Source organism: Aethalodelphis obliquidens, unplaced genomic scaffold (assembly GCF_003676395.1).
Source record: "Aethalodelphis obliquidens isolate GAN/ISIS:26980383/991018 unplaced genomic scaffold, ASM367639v1 scaffold1, whole genome shotgun sequence".
Classification (NCBI taxonomy): Eukaryota; Metazoa; Chordata; class Mammalia; order Artiodactyla; family Delphinidae; genus Aethalodelphis; species Aethalodelphis obliquidens.
Genome location: NW_020837945.1, coordinates 8,046,566 through 8,067,166, shown reverse-complemented (window position 1 = coordinate 8,067,166; position 20,601 = coordinate 8,046,566). Strand labels below are relative to the sequence as shown.

Genomic DNA, 20,601 nt, shown 5'->3' with positions numbered 1-20,601 from the left:
TTAGTCCCCCCCACCAATCCTATCTAATGGGAATAAAAACAAGCAGACTTTCAATAACAGAATATATTCAAAATCAAAACATCTGAATGTTTTTTCAGTTTGATTAGTAAATAGTAAAAGCATGACTACCACCATTCCTTGCAAAATAGCGACAAATAACAAGCCAGACAGCAAGTAAAAACCACCACAGACGTTTGAAAAACGAACTAAAAACGTGCAACGCTAGCATTCTTACCTTAACAGAATTATAGAATGCTTCGAACACACCCACACTCTTGGCACTGAGTTGGAGGTTCACGGTTCCTTCCACTGTCAAGGAGACTCCCTGGTGCTGGACCGAATCCTTCCCAGATACGACCACCACCCCGGAGAGCATTTCCTGGGGGAGGGGAGACAGCCACCCAACACGTTAGCACGGCTCTTTCATCCACCTGGTCTACTAGCAAAGTCAGCCTCCGTAACCATCAATTTGTTCAAAGATGCAGACACTCATTGAGTGCTTATCACAGACCAGATGCCTGGATACCGGGATGAGGAAGGGCCGGCCCTGGGGGGTCCCGGGGGAACGGGGGGCGGGGGGCGAGGAATCTCATCCCATCACCGCCTTTCGGACACACCTTCGTTCCTGCTGGAGAATCCAAACAAATGTCTGATTTCAAAAGGGCAAAGAGAAGGGCCTGGGGGAAAGGCAGATTCACAGACCGTTACACAGGAGCGTGTATGGCGATCTCCTCAGAAGGAATATGACACAATAAGAGCCTTTTCTTTAGGTTCTTTCTCAATTATGCTGACTGAGATGATTACACACTGTCAAACGCATGAATAATTGAGCACGGCTGCTGGCCGGGTGTCCTCTGCCCAGAGAGCCTCGTGGGGGGCCTGGAGGTCGTGGATATACCACCCGACGGCCACACGGCCCTTCACTAAGCCCCCAGCCCCTCTGTGCCTGCTTCCTGCTGGTGGACAGTCGAGCCCAGATTTCCCTGGTTCATGAATCATTTAAGAAAGACTTCACAACAGAGCATCCATTCACATCCATTCACTTCTCTGGAGATAATCACTGAGTCACAGAATATGGACATTAACTACATTCCTTCCTGTCACCGTGGGCTTGACGGTCTCAAGTTGCGACTGGGGTTTGCGTGGAACAGGAAGTTGAGAAGATTAACTAGCACCAACCAAAGGAAATCCACAACAATCACAAAACAACGTGTTTCTGAAATGACCTCGAGAAACGGTTTGTGACTGTTCTCAAATGGTAATGTGATGGCAGAACTGTTGACAAAAAGACGAAAAAAAGAAAAACAACAAAAATTAAAAATGGCCCCACAAAGCAATTATACCCCAAAAAAGATGTAAAAAAAAAATGGTCCCACAGATCAAAGCATTAAAAAAATCTGTCCTCCTGGCATTTAAATCTGTTTACCTTTTATTTTCTCTAGTCATCTGGTGAAAAAACTTTCACCAAGTTCTTAAATTATGTGAAATTTTGGGAGCAGGGACTATTCTATGTCCCTTAAATATGCTAAGTATTTTGGCTTTGTTTCCCATTCCCCATCCCAAAGCGCTAAAGTCTAAATTAAACAAACACTCTCAGCTCCCTTTTAAGCAGAATTCAAGGGGTAGAACTCATTTTGTTCTTAACATAAGAAGCTCGTAAGAGAATTTAAATGAAACCCCTTCTGAAATACTAATTTTACTTTTAAATTTAATTAAAATTAATTCTATTAATTTTTGTACAACCTAAATGAAATTTAAAAATCTGATTTTTAAGAATTTAAATCCACTAGTATATTTTAAGAAATATGCTTTACTAGTATGTCCCAGAATTAAAATCAGAGAAAACAATTCATGAACTTTATCAATTAAACAACACAATAGTACTTGGTTTTGCTTCTATTTAATTGTAATGTATTCAGTAAATCTCATGGGAACAGGATCTGGGTTGACCACTGAATACCATATTATAATCACGACATCAATAGAACTGTTTCCTTCCTTTAATCCCTATGGCATAAGAAGGAAAAAGCAGTGAAGTACCCTGGAAATTAGCAGAGTAAATATTTTATGATTCTTTTGTCATTCCTTGATTTCAATTAAGAAATATAATAGAGACAATAAAAAATTAATATAATATTTGCAGGTAAATTAGGCATTCTAACAATACACAGGTCCATTCAATTCCTACCAACATAAGAAAGATAAAGAATTAGTCCAAGTACAGCCCACGGAGCCAAGAATTTTAAAACAGATATTTCAAGAAAGAGTTAAGACCCATGGTAAGAAGACGACTGACACTTCTTTTTGTTTTTTTAAATTGAGGTATAATCGACATACAACACTGTATTTGTTTTAGGTATACCAGACAATTCTTGGTTAATCCTGGTGAGAGAGGAGAGAATAACTTGTATAACTGAAATTAACGAGAACCCAAGACCTCACCAAGAACTTCCCGCTCAGACTTCCACCTAGAAGGGTCAACAGGGAGAAAAGATCAGGGCCGTGGACAGCGAGGGTACCTCGCTGGTACCGTGACGTGGTAAGTGGGGTCCCTCACTGAGGGCCATGATTTCAAAGAGGAGCCCCTCCTGGACGTAAGGATGACAATGAACCCCGGAAACAATGTACAGCGTGTGCTGATTTTCGGGGGGAGAAGAGCCATGGCTTTTGTCACATCAGCAAGGAGGCCCTTGCCCTGAGAAAGGTTAAGAAACAGAGAAAGACGCAGGCTCCGCACTCGTGTGCGTGTAGCCGACACGAGGAGACAGATCCCAGCGCTCTGGCCCGCCCGTGTGGCCCTCAGAGGGGACCCGCAGCCGCCACACTCCCACCAGCATCGGCAGAAGCCGGGCCCTGGGGGGGGTGCGTCCCGCGCGCGCCCCGCGGCCAGCCCGCAGCAGGGGGGCTCCAGGCTCTGCCCGGAGGAGCCGAGTCCAGAGGAAGGCCTGGAACTCCGGCACCAGAGCCAAACCAGAAGCGGGGGCGCCCGAAGTCTCCGGGTCTCCCCCGCTGACCGGCCGCCGGCTTTCTCCGCAGAAGCCACCGCCGAGGCTTCCCGAGGGGGCTGAGAGGCTGCGGCTTGTAACTTTGTATTCTCTAAACGGAAGAGGCCGCTAGCGAACTCCACAACTCTTTTCTTCTTTGTTCTCCGGAATCTAATGCCAAACCCGTAATTAGGGCTCTGGGCTGCAGGAGGGCAGCGTCGAGTCAGCAACGCCCCCGCCCGGCCTCCTGGAAATCACCCAGAAGAACAAGACACAAAACCACAAACGCCCTTCTCGGTGAAGCAAGGAGACGGCTAAGTGCCGTGAAATAGGTGAAGACGAGCAGGGGCCGCGCAGTCAAAAGGCGAAGTGAGGCCCGCGGCTGCAGGAAGCCGCTTCTGGAAGGTGAGGGGCACCTGGGAGGGAGCCTCCCGACGCCCCACGCGGGAAGCAGGAGCTGTGACCCGCCCCCCAGCTGCTTCTCACATACGGGGGCCGGGGGTAAAGGTTAGAGAGACTCACGTCAAACCTCAGCCCGCGCGGTCCAGGAATAAATCATCTCCTGCAAGGAGGAGACACTGACAGAACCAGCAGAGGTGCTTGGACACACAAAGCACAGACCACGTGGCTCTTCTACGTAAAGGAACTCCACAGGGTAAAAAGGCCAGTCATTTCCACGGCCCTACAGATGGGGGATCCAGCCCCACCTGTGTGACCTCATCTCTAAACGCTCCCCCTCAGCCACTCCTCTCCACCGTCCTGGCCCCCGCATCCAGCCTCAGGACGTGTGCACACACTCCTCCCCCACCTGGATGCTCTTCTTCTAGAACCCACGTGGCTCGTGACGAAAACTCTCTCCTTGACCAAACTCTACTCAGCCTTTTTTTTTTTTTTTTTTTTTTTTTTGCGGTACGCGGGCCTCTCACTGTTGTGGCCTCTCCCGTTGTGGAGCACAGGCTCCGGACGCGCAGGCTCGGCGGCCATGGCTCACGGGCCCAGCCACTCCGCGGCATGTGGGATCTTCCCGGACCGGGGCACGAACCCGCGTCCCTTGCATCGGCAGGCGGACTCCCAACCACTGCGCCACCAGGGAAGCCCTACTCAGCCTCTCTCGAGCTCTTTTTCAACTAGGCCTCGGCTTTTGATTTCCGTGTTCCTCTCTGCATCGTCTGATTGTAGCAAGAATTCTGCTAAGTCAGTTGAACTACCCTCCATATCCATCACCCTCAACACCTGACCAGGTTCCTCGTTCTCCACCTCTCCTGGCCCCGGGGGGTGTCTGATGAACCTGGCCTGCCTTCAGCAAGAACCCTGTGAGCTGGTTTATTCCTTTACCCTCCTGATGTTTCTTCTCAGTAATTTTCCATCCAGTGACACCCCCCCCGACTCTGCTCCCTGGCGATAATTACCACTTGCCCACACTGCACTCAGAGTGGAGCCTCTTTTCGCCACTGCAAGACCCCACTGCAGTGGTCCCTACATCCATCGCAACAGCTCCCCCCTGAATAAAGTCTGCTTTACCATCTTCAACAAGGACCATGGATAATTTTTTCTCTCACACTCGCTCCCTCTTCTCCATCAAGTTGGTGCTCAAATGACAGCATCCTCATGAGGACTCCCCTGACCACTCCTATTAAAACTGCACTACCCGCTTTTCAACACTCACTCATCCCCCCTCCCTAACTGTGCTCTGCAGCACGTGTCGCCTTCTAAAATACTCCGTAAGTGCTTCTCTATTTTACTTATCATCTGTACTCCTGGAATGTAAACTCCACGAGGGTAGAGTGACAGCAAGAGCAGGCACTCGATGTTTACTGAACAAATAAATGACTACCCACCAGAAAAACACAGCACCATCAAGCAGATGGAAACCGTGAACATGCATTTCACCGTGAATTTTTCAACGTCATGATGCAATTGCTTCTATGAGGGATGAACACAAGACAGAGCTACGAGAGTTCAGGGATAAGATGGTGAGGCAAAAGAAAGAGATAAAAAATATAAGAGAAGCTCAGAAAAGAAGTGGAAGGAAAAAATAAAACAAAACCATCACAGAAAAGGAGGTGAAACTGAAAGGGGTTCAAAATACATACAGGACAGAAATGAGAAAATTCAAACAAATTGTGTGAAAATTTAAGAAAGAATTAAAAAGAATCACCAGAGAAAAAGATAAATACAAAAGACCATGAGGAACATCCAACATATGCATAATGAAGTTCCCAAATAAGAAAACTGAAATAATGGAACACAACATGTTTACTGATGTAATTTTTAAACACTGAAAAAGCAAATGGATTAGGAACGGTTAAGAAAATGATAGACTCTAGTAAAACTATTCTACTTAAAAAAAAGAAAGAATCCTTTAGGAGTCAGGCAAAAGAAAAGTCACTTACAAGAGGGGGAAAAGCAGACTTCTTCACAGCAAAATACAATCCAAAATGAAAGTACAGCAATACTCATTACAATGCTCAAGGAAACAAGTGTGATGATACTAGGGTTTTAGACTTACCTAAACAATTGCTCACATATAAAAGAAGTTTTACGTGTGCAGAAACAAACAAAACCCCAAGGAGCACTGCATAAAAAGCCTTCTTGAGGAACTGATTAGATAGTGAACTATAACTCTTCAAGAGAAACCCTCCATCAAAACCAACTGTGAGGACTGGATCCATTCAGCTGAAAGAATAAGACTAAGAGGCATGTGATGATTATGGTGAGAGAGCAGAGCGCAAAATACAAGGCCTGACAGTGCAGAAACTACTTAAATAACACCAGTTGGGCAACTAAGGGGCTAGAAAGTGGGAGGCAGTACAATGTACGTGGCTTCCTTGTCCTTGACAGCTGGGGTTTAAAAACGTATCATTGAAGCCATGCTCTCCAATACGGTAGCCACTAGCCATATGTGGCTATTTAAACTTAAATTTATATTAATTAATATTAAGGAAAATTTAAAGTTCAGGTCCTCAGTTGCCCTAGCTACATTTCAACTGCTTGCAAGCCACATTATGGCTAGTGGCTATCACAACGGACAGGGCAGATAAATAGCACATTCACATCATCACAGAGAGTTCTACTGCACAGTGCTGATTTAAAGTTAATAAATCAAATAATGTTGTACAAATAAAGTTAATAAGTTAAACACCAATAAAGGTAATATTTGTAAATAACTAAGATCAGTTGGTAGAAGAGAAGGGAGAAGGAAAGAAGAGGAGCTATACTAATTTCACCATTGTTCATAGTAGAGAATCAGTAAGTAACATCTAAAACAGAGAAGATTTAGGGTACAATAAAAAGCTGTAAGGATAAGAATTATAATAAAACTGCAAATTATTAGAAGATCATACAAACAACATAAAGCAAATAAGACTGTAGAGAGGCAGATGTTCTAAAAGCTTCTTTAAAAACAATACCCCAAGGACCTCCCTGGTGGCACAGTGGTTAAGACTCCACGCTCCCAATGCAGAGGCCTGGGTTTGATCCCTGGTCAGGGAACTAGATCCCACATGCATGCTGCAACTAAGAGTTCGCATGCCACAACTAAGGAGCTGGCGAGCTGCAACTAAGGAGCCTGCCTGCCGCAATTAAGACCCAGTGCAGCCAAATAAATAAATAAAATAAATATTTAAAAAAATGTTAAAAAAAACCCAATCCCTCAAATGATAACATAGCACCAGTAGCAGAATTAATGCCAAACATATGTCATATTAATAAACAGGCTAAATTAATACCTATTAAAAAACAGACGTTCAGATTTGATCTCAAAGCAAAACCCAATTTTATGTTGTACGACAAAGAAGCACCTAAAAACGGCAGGGGTGAGGGTGGATTTGGAAAGGCTGAGGAAGAAAGGATAAGCAAAGGTATATGAAGCAAATGGAAGAAATAAATCGCGGGCTGTAATCTTAATATCAGACAAGGCTGAGTTCTGAGAAAGAAGGATTAAACCAGACAAAGAAGGGCACTGTATGCTTTTAAAGGGTACAGCCCTCAGGAGAGACATGCGGCATCACTATCTGTGGATCAAATAACACAGCATCAACACTCACAGCAAAAACCACAGGGGATACAGGAGAAAACTGAGTAAAACACATTCATTGTGGGAAATGTTAATTTACCCCCCTTAGCCAGGATGGAAAAGAGGACAAAAAGAAGAAAAGATATAAGCATCTTAGTTACACATCAATAAAGTATAACTAACTGAACTCAATATACAACATGCTGACCTCCACACCCTGAATGGAGTAAGTCCAACAGGTCTTTCTTTAGGAAAAAAAATAGCAAAGCAAATTATTAATCTAATCGAGAAATAAAAAATATCAAAGATATAGCAGTAATTAAAATAAGAATAAAAGAACACATTGTTCAATTGCATATAAGTAAATTTGAAAAGTTGGTAAAGTGAATTACTTTTCTAGGAAAATATAATTTACCCAAACTAACTCCAAAAGACACAGGAAGGCTAAAGCAAATAAATCACCATAGAAAAATCAGAGAAAGTTATACACAAGCCCCCCCAAAGCACCAGGCCCAGAGACTTTCACAGATCATTTCCAAATGTGTAAAGTACAGAAAGTTCCAATGTTAAACTACTCCAAAACACAGAAAAGTAAAGAATTTCTTTTAAAAAATAAAGCAAATATATCAATGACACCACAGTAAGAGAGTATCTATACACACAACACACCCATACAAAAAGAAAACTAGATTTTTCTCACTTATAAATACCAGTGCAAAAGCCCTATATAAGATACTAGCAATACAATCCAGTAGCAACTTAAAGGAATATTACACCGTAAGTATGTGGGATTTAGTCCAGGAATGTATGGATAGCTCAGCTGTTGAGGAGAACTATTAATACAACTCACAATTAATAGCTCTCTAGAGAAAAACCGTAGAGTCATTTCCATAGATGCTAAAAAGTCACTTGCTAAAATTAATATCCATTCTTGATAAAATTCTTATTAGTAAAATAAGAATAGAAGGATATTTCCTTACCCAGAAGCCAGCATCAAACTTAATGGGAAATGAAATACACTGCATTTAAGTCAGGAATAAAACAAGGATGACCACTAACATCACTATTAACGTACTATATGTACTAGTTAATGCGATGAAACTAGAGAAAGAAGTATGAACTGAAATGGAGGCAAAATTATCATTATTTGTAGATGACATGACTGCATGCCTGAAAGAACCCAAGAGAATTTACTGAAAACTATCAACATGAAGAGAATTTCAGGAAGGAAGATAGTTGGGTACAAAATTAATATACAGAAATCAATAAGGCAACATGTACACAACAATCAATGAGAAGATACCCTGGAAGAAAATACTTTCTTTTTAAAACCAACAAAAAGTTAAAACATTATAAATCAATTTAACAGGAAATGTCTAAAACCCTTAGAAGATGAAAACTTAAAACACAGTTGAAGGGCACAAAAGAAACAAATGGAAAGCCACACCATGTTTTTACACCCTTTACATGTCTACTTTCAGTCTATAAAGGTAACATAATCCAAAGAAAACAACATCAGAATTGTTTTTTCTTTTTTAGAGGTGGGCTGGGGTGAGACAGACTAGACAAGCTGATTTTAAAACTCATCTGGAATAATAAATAATAATAATAAATAATAAATAAATTTTGAAATGAGGAGAAATGAGGGGGACTAGCCCTGCGAGATATTATAACACCTCAATAACTTACAAAGTGAGGTGCAGGGCACGTACAGGCTGAAAGATCCATGGAACAAGAGGGAAACTCCAGATATAAACCCGGATACACGGGAATCTAGTAGGTGATAAAGGAAGCATTTTAGATCCAGAGGGAGAAGTTGGAATATTCACTAAATAAGACTGGAAAACCAGCCAGAGGTCTGGGGGGAAAAACTGTCCAGAAAACTGGCAAAAAAAATTAAGCTGGATCCATACTGCAGACCTTTGCAGGTAAAAAGTTCTAAATGCATCGAAGACTTAAATGTAAAAATTGAATAACCAAAATTTTAGAACCACAGGGAATGATTTTTATCATATCAAAGTGGGGAAGGCCTTTCTAAGAATGACTCAAAACTCTGAATAATAAATGACTACAAATACAACCAAAAATAGTTTGTTACATAAAAGTGATTACAAGCAACATCACTTACATAAATGATAAACTAGAGAAATAGTGCAACTTAATATAACAGGTAAAAGGCTAATTTCTCTAATATTTTAAGAACTCCTAAAAACTAAACAAAACAAAAACCACCTAACAACCTAAGAGAAAAATTGAATGATATGAAAACAGGTCACAGAAAAGGAAAAGCAAATTACTCCTAAGCCCATGAAAACATGCTCAATATCAATGATAACATGAGAAATGATCATTAAAACTATACTAAGTACCATTTTCCACCTATCAGATTAGCAAAGACCAAAATATATGATCATATTATGGTAGGGGAGGGGGCAACAGGCACTCTCATACATTGCTGAGGGTAGCTGAGAATACCACAATCTTGTACGGGCCATTTGGCAAAACCGAAAACACTTTACAAACACCTGGGCCCAGCAATACCACTTTTAGGAATTTTCCTCAAAGACATTTGCACGTTGAAATGATTATGAACAGTAGTTACTCACTGCAACATTGTTTGTAATAACAAAAGAATGTAAACAACCTAAATTCCAACAATAAGAAAATGGTGGGTTTTCCCTTTAATATCTTGGAGATATTCATATTAGTACATATATGTTCTTTTTTTTTAAAGGCTGCATGTTGCACCATTGTGAAAAATGGGGAGAAAAAGAACATTTATATATATCTACTTGTATATGCATAAAATAACTTTGGCAGAAATGACAAGAAATTGAGAGCTTTTAGTTGCCCCATAGGAGAGGACCTTGATGGACAAAGGAGGGCAGACGCATCCATTCTGGAACTCATGAATTTTAAACCATCTGCACTGATGTTAACTGGTAACATAATAAATCAATTTTAAAATAAGATCAATCCCAGACTGGGTGACCTCTAAGTGTAAAAACGTACAAAGTTCTAAGCCCCTTAAACGTTGATGACACAAGGGCACAGTCGTCTTCCTCAGGAAAAGATCTAAAGATTGTACGCTAGAAAGTCACATTCTCTGGATTACCTCTTACTTTGGACTTGAACACAACTGCTAGGGAAGTGAAAGTCTCTGAGTTAATGCCTCAGCCGCTCGCTCTCTAATATTTTCCTCTCTGATGGGCCCAAGCAGCATGAGGAGCCTCACAGCCATCGTTGTCCCCAGGAGTCCTCTGAGTCTTTGAACAAGTCCTTCCTTCCTAACGTTTCAGCGATACTCTTAGAACCGCCTGGGATTCTTATACCACATTGGTCTAGAGATCCTGTACCCCAAGAGTGAGTTGCCCTTTCATTTACAGACAGTGAACCAAATGTGTTAAGCAGTTCACTAACATAAAAAAAAAATCACAAGGTAAATCACTGAGCTAGGTGGGGAAACACAAGTGGACTTTGGCTTGTTGAAAGACTCTAGTCCTTAGTAGCACTGAGAGACCCATTTTGGTTGGAAAAGGGAAATCAGACCCATTGAAGAGATTTCAACTTCTTAGGTGTCCCCATCTCCATTTTTCTGTAAAACAACTGTTTTCCATCGTGTTTTAAAACAGAATAAACAATCACCAGATATTTCTCCACATATTAAGTATTAGGCCAATATTGTGTGGTGTTTACTAAGGTTCTAGAAAGGAGAATTTTGAAGAGATGCATCATCTCCAATTTATCATTAAAACCAAGACAATGCTGTTGAGCAATCCCATTCCTAGATTCTACTCAAATGAAATCGAAGATTATGTTCACACAAAAATCTGTACACAAATATTTCCTGTAACTTCACTCATCATCACCCAAGTGTCCTTCAACGGGTGAATGGAGGAACAGTGGTACATCCATGAAAGAGAAGACAACTCAGCAATAAAAAGGAACTACTGACACACAGCAACTTGAATGAGTCTCAAAGGCATTATGCTAAGTGTTAAGGCCAGATTCAAAAGGCTGCGTGTCGTACAACTGCATTTATGTCACATATGTGACCTTCTGCAAAAGGCCAACTATAGGGATTAAAACCACATCAGTGCTTGCCTGAGGCTGGGGTGGGTGTGGGGGAAGAGGCTGAGTACAGAGGACATGAGGGAATTTGGGGGAGTGCCAGAACTGTTCCATATCTTGATTGTGATGGCAGCTAAGGTCTCGGAAAAACTTGCAGTGAAAAGAGCAATCTATTGTATGTGATATACGTCAGTTAAGAAGCTCACAAAGATAATCAAGAAAGAAACACAGTTATCCTACCTTGTTGACAACAGAGTCATATTCTTAAAGTGATTAATATTTAAGTAAAAATCAAGCAGTTCATTAGCAATGAAACTGTAACAAAATACTGAGATACTAATTTGTGTGGCTTATATACACGTACTGCCAAAACAGTAGAAATAATACAATCATTCAGTCAACATATATTTTTGGCATGCGTACCATGCATCAGATACCGTTCCAGGCACCAGGGACAGGGCAGTGAACAAAAGAGGTAAAGCCCTTGTTCTCAGTGGGCTTACATTTCAGTACTGCATTCTGATGGTGTACTAATATGGTAAAACAAAGCAGGTTTCTTCTAGGTCAGTATAGTACAAGTATAGGTCTAAATACTCAGTAAAACGGGCCGACAAAAATCACAGCTACTGTCCTATGGAGCCATCTCTGAAATTTCTAGTTCTGAAACTTTCTTGAGAGTCTGGAAAAGAAACCTGAGCCCCTGAGTAAAAGTTTAGATGAAAGGGGCAAAATGAGATTGCCAATACTAGTCAGAAAAGTAAAAATTAATAAGAGTAAGTAAATATGAGGTCTTTAGCGCAGGAATATTAAAATCGAACCTTGGTGTGCTGTGTGGTTTCAGGGGTTAGATACTACATATTAGCAAAATTATGAGTTAATACAGATGACTAGATTTCAGATTTCAATAACATTAAAACTCACAGAAACTTTATAGTGTTGATACTCGTTTGGCACTATTGGCCTAAGTGAATGCAAAGACTCCAGACTATAAACCCAAGAGTTTAGGAGAGCTCTGACCGCAGAGGCGTCTGGGAGATGGTCTGATTACAGGCCAAAGTAATGACCGTGGAATACAGGCGGATGGCCAAAGAAAATGCTCTGAGTAGCCAGCCCAACACTTACATAACGAACCACCACCACCAAATTGAACAGCCGTCAGAGGGAACTCAAGTATGAGTGAGACCGACAGTGCACCATCCAAATCCAAGGCACAGGCAAACTCCAGGAACAGAAGAGCGAGCGGTGAGCCCTGCAGAAAACTAGGCCACGCCAAGCGCTGCTGAAAGCAGGAGCTCACGGAAGAGCTCAGGGCAGTCACGTGCTGCCCAGCACAGGTGCAGCCTCCCTGCTTCAGACTGGCCCGGCAGCTCCCAGGGCCACCGTTCCATCCCACAGCAGAGGCTGGGAATGTGGAGCATTAGTCCTGGGAAATGCATACAGAGCAGTGAAGGGGAGACAGAGAATATTACTTCTCATCTGATACTCCCTCCTATTACTTGAATGTTCTCAGCAAGTTAAAACTTTTTTAACATACAAAACAAATATAAATTCTTTTGAAATATCCAAAACAAATGGACACTATTATATCTTTTTTTAATTTTAAAAAAGTTTTTTTCCTGATTATTATTGAAGAGGGGAATTTCGGTCCATCTGCCCCTTACTTTTCCACTGATGGGACTTGTGCTCCTTTCCCAAAGATTATGATTTGCATTTTAGAGTAATGGTCCTAAACGATCTCTTCTGATGAAACAAAGGAAGGGCCGGTTTTTGGTTGACGTCATGCCTAGTGTGTGACAGTAAAACTGTAAGCCTAAGTAAGACTATCATCATGGTGGGACAGGGCAGTGAGGATTAATGGAACCCAGTCATCATTAGAAAGCATGAGTGCCAATGTCATACAACACAAGAACCTGCCAGCAGCTGGGAGGACAGCTGGTGTAACCCTTCCAGTTACTCAGGGGCAAGCTCTTTCGGGGCATCAGAAATCCAAGGTCAGAATAGATTAATTAGGTACAGGTTCCCATCAAGAGTTAAAGGCTACCTACAATCTCATACTACCCTTCCCAGGATGAGTTTAAACACCAGGGAGAACAGTGAAGGACAGACTCCATCAGCTTCTGCTGGGTCTACTGGCCCAAGAACCCCAGGTGAGCAGGTTCAAGGAGGAAACTGGCAGAAGCCTAACCAAGGATGCTCAGTCCATGGGTAACCTTGGTACTCATGGATGGTGGGTCTATGATCTGTATGGAGTTAGAAGGCTACCTTTTTTTGACTTAAATCCTCCAATAAATAAAAGCAAAATGCTTGAAGCCTGGCTGTACGCACTGTTATATCAGAAAGTTAACAGAGCCTGTAAGCTTTGGCATAAAACAAAGTAAAATGGGATGATATGAAAAAGCTTCAACCTTGCTGGCTCTGGCTAGTCACTACATCCTACAACTAGTAGTTAGTTTCAGTTAGCTCCAGATGTGTGCAGATGCCTCAGCAGCCACTTTGGGATTTGAGGAAGAGTCAGGGAGGGCAGGGTGGGGGGCTCACTTCAAATGAAAAAGTTCTGCTTTTATCTGCTTATAAAATGAACTATTTTAATGGATATTATATTTATTAAAATTAATGTATCAGAATGCTAACTGATAAGACTTCATTTAATAAAAGAGTCTCACTGCTTAGAATTGCAGCAGGGAGGAGTGGAATCGTTATTCTAAACAATGTTGTTCACTTTCTTGAGCTGTTTATGAGGAAACATTCACTGTAGTTTGTGAGATGAAGGGTAAGATATAGTTTCCGTCACCTTTAGAAAGGCTCCATTTCTCTGAGCCTGAATCTTCTCCTGCCTGCAAGTGAGAGAGTAGACTGTCTCTTCAAAACAGACAATAAAAGACAAAGGAAGTCCTTGTAAAAAATTTTTACTGAAATATAGTTAATTTACAATATCGTGTTAGTTTCAGGTGTACAGCAAAGTGATTCAGTTACACACATACATGTTCTTTTTTTACATTCTCTTCCATTATAGGTTATTACAAGATATTGAGTATGGTTCCCTGTGCTACACAATAGGTCCTTGTTGGTTATCTATTTTACATATAGTAGTGTGTATATTTTAATACCAAACTCCTAATTTATCCCTCCACTCCTCCCCTTTGGTAACCGTAAGTTTGTTTTCTATGTCTATGAGTCTATTTCTGTTTTGTAAATAAGTTCCTTTGTATCATGTTTAGATTCCACACATAAACAATATCATATGATATTTGTCTTTGTCTGGCTTACTTCACTTAGTATGATAATCTCTAGGTCCATCCATGTTGCTGCAAATGGCATTACTTCATTCTTTTTTATGGCTGAGTAATATTCCATTGTGTGTGTGTATCTCTCATCTTCTTTATCCATTCACCTGTTGATGGACACTTAGGTTGCTTCCACAACCTGGCAATTGTAAATAACGCTACAATGAACATGGCATGCATGTGTCTTTCTGAATTATGTTTTTCTCTGGATATATGTCCAGGATTGGGATTGCAGGATCATACGGTAGCTCTGTTTTCAGTTTTTTAAGGAACCTCTATACTGTTCTCCATAGCGGCTATACCAGTTTACATTCCCACCAACAGTGTAGGATGGTTCCGTTTTCTCCACACTCCCTCCAGCATTTGTAGACTTTTTGATGATGGCCATTCTGACTGGTGTGAGGTGGTACCTCACTGTAGTTTTGATGTGCATTTCTCTAATAACTAGTGATGTTGAGCATCTTTTCATGTGCCTTTTGGCCACCTGGTCTTCTTTGGAGAAACGTCTTTTTAGATCTCCTGCCCTTTTTTTTTTTTTTTGCGGTACGCGGGCCTTTCACTGATGTGGCCTCTCCCGTTGCGGAGCACAGGCTCCGGACGCGCAGGCTCAGCGGCCATGGCTCACGGGCCCAGCCGCTCCGCGGCATGTGGGGTCTTCCTGGACCGGGGCACGAACCTGCATCCCCTGCATCGGCAGGCAGACTTTCAACCACTGCGCCACCAGGGAAGCCCTCCTGTCCATTTTTTGATTGGGTTGTTTGTTTTTCTGATATTGAGCTGTACGAGCTGCTTGTATACTTTGGAGATTAATCCCTTGTCAGTTGCATCATTTGCAAATATTTTCTCCCATTCTGCAGGTTGTCTTTTTGTTTTTGGTTTCTTTTGCTGTGCAAAAGCTTTTAAGTTTGATTAGGTCTCATTTATTTATTTTTGTTTTTATTTCCATTACTCTAGGAGAGGGATCCAAAAAGATACTGTTCCGATTTATGTCAGAGAGTGTTCTGCCTATGTTTTCCTCTAGGAGTTTTATAGTAGCTGGTCTTACGTTTAGGTCTTTAATCCATTTTGAGTTTATTTTTGTATATGGTGTTAGAGAATGTTCTAATTTCATTCTCTTACGTGTAGCTTTCCAGTTTTCCCAACACCTCTTAATGAAGAGACTGTGTTTTCTCTATTGTATGTTCTTGCCTTCTTTGTCATAGATTAATTTTTTTAATAAATTTATTTATTTTATTTATTTTTGGCTGTGTTGGGTCGTCATTGCTGCACACAGGCTTTCTCTAGTTGCGGCGAACAGGGGTTACTCTTTGTTATGGTGCACGGGCTTCTCATTGCAGTGGCTTCTCTTGTTGTGGAGCATGCGCTCTAGGCACGCGGGCTTCAGTAGTCATGGCACGTGGGCTCAGTAGTTGTGGCTCATGGGCTCCAAAGCTCAGGCTCAGTAGTTGTGGCGCATGGGCTTGGCTGCTCTGTGGCATGTGGGATCTTCCTGGACAAGGGCTCAAACCCGTGTCCCCTGCATTGGCAGGTAGATTCTTAACCACTGCGCCACCAGGGAAGCCCTGTCGTAGATTAATTGACCATAGGTGCGTGGGTTTATTTCTGGGCTTCCTATCCTGTTCCATCGATCTATCTTTCTGTTTTTGTGCCAGTACCATACTGTTTTGATTACTGTAGCTTTGTAGCATAGTCAAAGGCAGGCAGCCTGATTCCTCTAGCTCTTGTTTTTCTTTCTCAAGATTGCTTTGGCTATTCAGGGTCTTTTGCGTTTCCATACAAACTTTAAAATTTTTTGTTCTATTTCTGTGAAAAACGCCATTGGTAGTTTGATAGGAATTGCACTGAATCTGTAGATTGCCTTAGGTAGTATGGTCATTTTGACAATATTGATTCTTCCAATCCAAGAACATGGTATATCTTCCCCCCTGTTCCTTTTATCTTCAATTTCTTTCTTCAGCATCTTATAGTTTTTGGAGTACAGGTCTTTTGCTTCCTTAGGTAGTTTTTTTCCTAGGTATTTTATTGTTTTTGATGGAATGGTAAATGGGATTGTTTCTTTAATTTCTCTTTCCGAACTTTCACTGTTAATGTATAGAAATACAACAGATTTCTGTGTGTTAATTTTGCATCCTGCAACTTTACTGAATTCATTGATGAGCTCAAGTAGTTTTCTGGTAGTGTCTTTATGATTTTCTGTGTATAGTATCATGTCATCTGCAAACAGTGACAGTTTTACTTCTTCTTTTCCAATTTGGATTCCTTTTGTTTCTTTTCCTTCTGATTGCTGTGGCTAGGAATTCCAAAACTATCTTGAATAAAAATGGAGAGAGTGGACATCCTTGTCTTGTTCCTGATCTTAGAGGAAATGTTTTCAGCTTTTCACCAGTATGATGTTAGCTGTGCTTTACCATATACGGCCTTTATTATGTTGAGGTAGGTTCCTTCTATGTCTGCTTTCTGTGGAGTTTTTGAATTTTATCAAAAGCTTTTTCTGCATCTATTGAGATGATCATATGGTTTTTATTCTTCAATTTGCTAATGTGGTGTATCACAGTGATTGATTTGTGGATACTGAAAAATCCCTGCATCCCTGGGATAAGTCACAATTGATCATGGTGTCTGATCCTTTTAATGTATTGTTGGATTCGGTTTGCTAGTATTTTGTTGAGGATTTTGCGTCTATGTTCATCAGTGATACTGGCCTGTAATTTTCTTTTTTGTGTGGTATCTTTATCTGGTTTTGGTATCAGGGTGATGGTGGACTTACAGAATGTTTGGAAGTGTTCCTTCCTCTGCAATTTTTTGGAATAGTTTCAGAAGGATAAGTGTTAACTCTTCTCTACATGTTTGCTAGAATTCTCCTGTGAAGCCATCTGGTCCTGGACTTTTGTTTTGAGGAGTTTTTAAATCACAGATTCAATTTCAGTACTTGTAATTGGTCTGTTCATATTTTCTATTTCTTCCTGGTTCAGTCTTGGGAAACTGTACCTTTCTAAGAAATGAATAAAGCAATCTTTTAAAGAGATTAATGTGCCCAGAAAGTCCTATGTGCAAGTAGAGGACAATACTTGAAATTGATAGGCATTCTTCACTTCACAAAAGTATTTTACAAAAATTATACCTTTACTTGCTTGTGCTTATATGGAAAAGTATCTGAAAAGAGGCAGGACCCCAAGGCCAGAGAGCAACAGTGTACAGCTAGCTGGGTCTACCGCCCCACGCAGAGATTCAGACAGGCCTGAAGCAAGTCACTGCATGAACTGACCTCTCCCTAAACCCTCCATCCAAACAGGCCAAAGTTTATTTCTGAGCTTTGGAACGTTGTGCTTTTCTTGTTGGCATAATACCATCCGTTGTTGATTTGCTAATAATGCTCTTCTGCAACAGTCCGGGCTTCAATGTGCTCACTGGGAAGGGAAGCAGGTCAGCCCACCTGGCCGATGGCTAACGAGTAAGTCTGTTCTCCCAACAGAAGTTGAAGCCTAGAACCCTAACTGGGGGAGGGGGTGGTGTCACAGATTTGTCTGGTAAATGAAGTGCATTTACAGATAACAACTGCCGATTAAAATCTCTGAATGAAATGAAAACATATTCAGAGCTAGGGGGTTAAAAATCCCCAAAGTGGAGCTGAGATGAAAAAGGAAAGCAAATAGATAACTGGCTTCAACTTACAACTTTTCTGGAACCTGCCTGTACTAAGAGGGCAGATGACAAGCCAAGAGGCCTGGAGAGCACACGGGGGCAGAGGTGCAAGGAGAGTGGTGGGAGTGAGAGGGGGCCAAGGATGGAAGTCAGGGAGGATATCAGAGAGTCTGGTTGGCTGAGCCCGGAGGATGGTGGGGAGGGAGAGGGCGCAGGTTTTAGAGTCGCAGGACCAGGGAGGGGGAGGTAAGCAGGACAGTAGCAACTAAGCTCCTGGCGGGTTGAGAGCGGGGACCCTCTCTAAGGAAGGTCACCTAGACTGGACACCTATAGAAGAGAGCAGCTGGGCTCTGCCAACTCAGGCTGGGGCAGCAGTGGGGAGGGGGTCAGAGAGGGGGAATGACAGGAGAAGACGGGTGCTGCTGACTCCCCAGCCTGCGAGCAGCACAGCTAAGGAGTTCAGCACTGGGGGGCAGTCACTGCAGGAGTGGCTGGTGTCAAAGACTGCAGGTTTCGGCCCACGGAGAGGGCACTGCTGGCTGCACAGGCTGAACCCAGGACCACACAAGGCCAGGAGGTCTGGACTGTGGTCTCGGCATCAAGAAGAAGGCGGGGGGAAAACCCAACCACCCTGCAAGAGTCAGAGCAGCCGGCAGGGGGAGGGGAGTGTCAAGGGTGTCCCTAACATGCTGAGACTTGTCCCGAGTCTAGACATGGACACGCCCACAGGGGCCAGGCAGGCGTCACTAATGCTCAGGCCAGGACAGAATCTGCTGCAACAAACACCAAACGGAGAACTAACGAACACTCTGACTGCATCCCACGGTTCAAACGGCATTGGACAACTCTGAAAATACTTCTCATGCATTATATAAGGGTTGGACAAACCTTTTCGGGAGTATTAGATAATTAGTGAGAAAAAACACCCACTGAAGGTTCAGATGACTGCGTTCCTTAATGGGTTCATACCTCCCACAAAGTTATTTTGAGATCCCTCCTAGCTCAAAGTTCTACCCTAAGAATTTGCACCAGCATCCAACTATAACTGACCGTTCACAAATCAAAAATCCAGCAGAACAAAGTAGAACAGTTAGGCTTCTTTTTTTCATACCATTCTAGCTTTGCAATTTCTCTTCATAATAATGAACTGGCATATAAAGGATTTTTCCTCTTTAAACTTTTCTTTTTTTAAACAAGAAATTACATGAAAGCCAAACAAGACAAAACGCAAACCTAGAAGTTCTTGTGGTAACAGTGATCAGCCCACCGTGCATAAATCCTTTATCACTGTAACCTGGCTATGCTGGACAGTAAATCTCCCGTTTATATTTTTCACAACCATAATATATAACAGTGTCATTTTCATGAGTACATGTGCCAGGGTTTCAGAAGGTAAAACATTCTGAATTTATAAAAACAAATGAACTATATTTACATTGCAAAAAGATTTACTGCAGGTCTCTTTTAGCCAATAAGCTCTAGTACATTGAAAATATAATGCAATTTAGAATGCATTTGAGTCAAACTTTTGGTTCAAGAACACATCTACTGCACCAAGCAAAGAAGTACGTAACAAGGCCCACGCCACACCCAGCTTGCAGTGCCCAAAATGCTGTCATCTGTATGCTCTCCCGGGTCCCTGGCCTCCGTTCTCCAAGTTCACCACGGGGAGACATCCAGCAATCTGTACAGCATCTGATAAGCCCTTACTGTTTGTAAGGTGCACCACCGACATGATTAACAACAAGGCAGACAGAGCAATTCTAGGTGCAAACTGAGATTGTGGAAAAGCGTAAGGATACCACCACCTACCGTTTGACCCCTACTTCAGGTCAAACCTATAGTAAATGTCTTGAAACTTTCTCTCATTTAATTCTCACAACAAAGCCTCTGAGCAGGTATCAGCCCCATCCTCCGGATGAGAATTAAGACCTGGAGAAGGCACACAGAGTTCCAGGCTTGGGAATAAAAAGACGTGATTTCAAACATTCACTCTTACATCAATGCCCTTGACATGTCGCTGAATTCTCTGAGCCTCAGTCTTCCCACACATAAAATGGGAGAGAAATGCCATCTCTTCAGTATTTGTAAGCATTAAAGCAGTCTGTGTGTTGGAAAGGGCTGTACTGGTACCATGTTATCATAAAAGAGTATCAGTTAAGTGTTCTCTTCCTCAAAATTTCCAGGAATTTTCCCTGGAAATACACAAGTAGGGAATTTTTGTCACATTCCTGATTGCTCTGTATCATACATGGGGCTTTGGAAACACAAATTAACTTTCTGGATTCAATGAGTCGTCTCAGGGAGAAGGTTGCATTGCTCAAGCTCTGAGGAAGGTCTCCTGTCTCTGAGCTGTGCAAATTGTGACAAAGACTCTGGGGAATCAAATTCTGGACAATTTTCTATTTCTGAGTTAGAAGATAACCATATATACAGGAAGTCTGAAGTCCCTGTTCCCACATTTATTTGAACCATTCTCTTACGAATGACCATCCTAGGGACTTCCCTGGTGGTGCAGTGGTTAAGAATCTGCCTGCCAATGCAGTGGACACGGGTTTGAGCCCTGGTCCAGGAAGATCGCACGTGCCACGGAGCAACTAAGCCC

The 20,601-nt window shown here is 42.0% G+C and overlaps 1 protein-coding gene across 4 annotated transcripts in view; it reads right to left on the bottom strand.

The window, feature by feature from the left end:
* Positions 1-20,601, bottom strand: part of VPS26C (VPS26 endosomal protein sorting factor C) — a 50,643-nt gene that overhangs the window by 15,935 nt on the left and 14,107 nt on the right. For all 4 annotated transcript variants that reach the window (XM_027097879.1, XM_027097717.1, XM_027097956.1 and 1 more), the window contains exon 2: positions 236-379. In XM_027097879.1, the coding sequence (XP_026953680.1) occupies positions 236-376 (141 nt within the window). In that variant the 5' untranslated portion in view covers positions 377-379. The remainder of the gene's footprint in view (positions 1-235; positions 380-20,601) is intronic.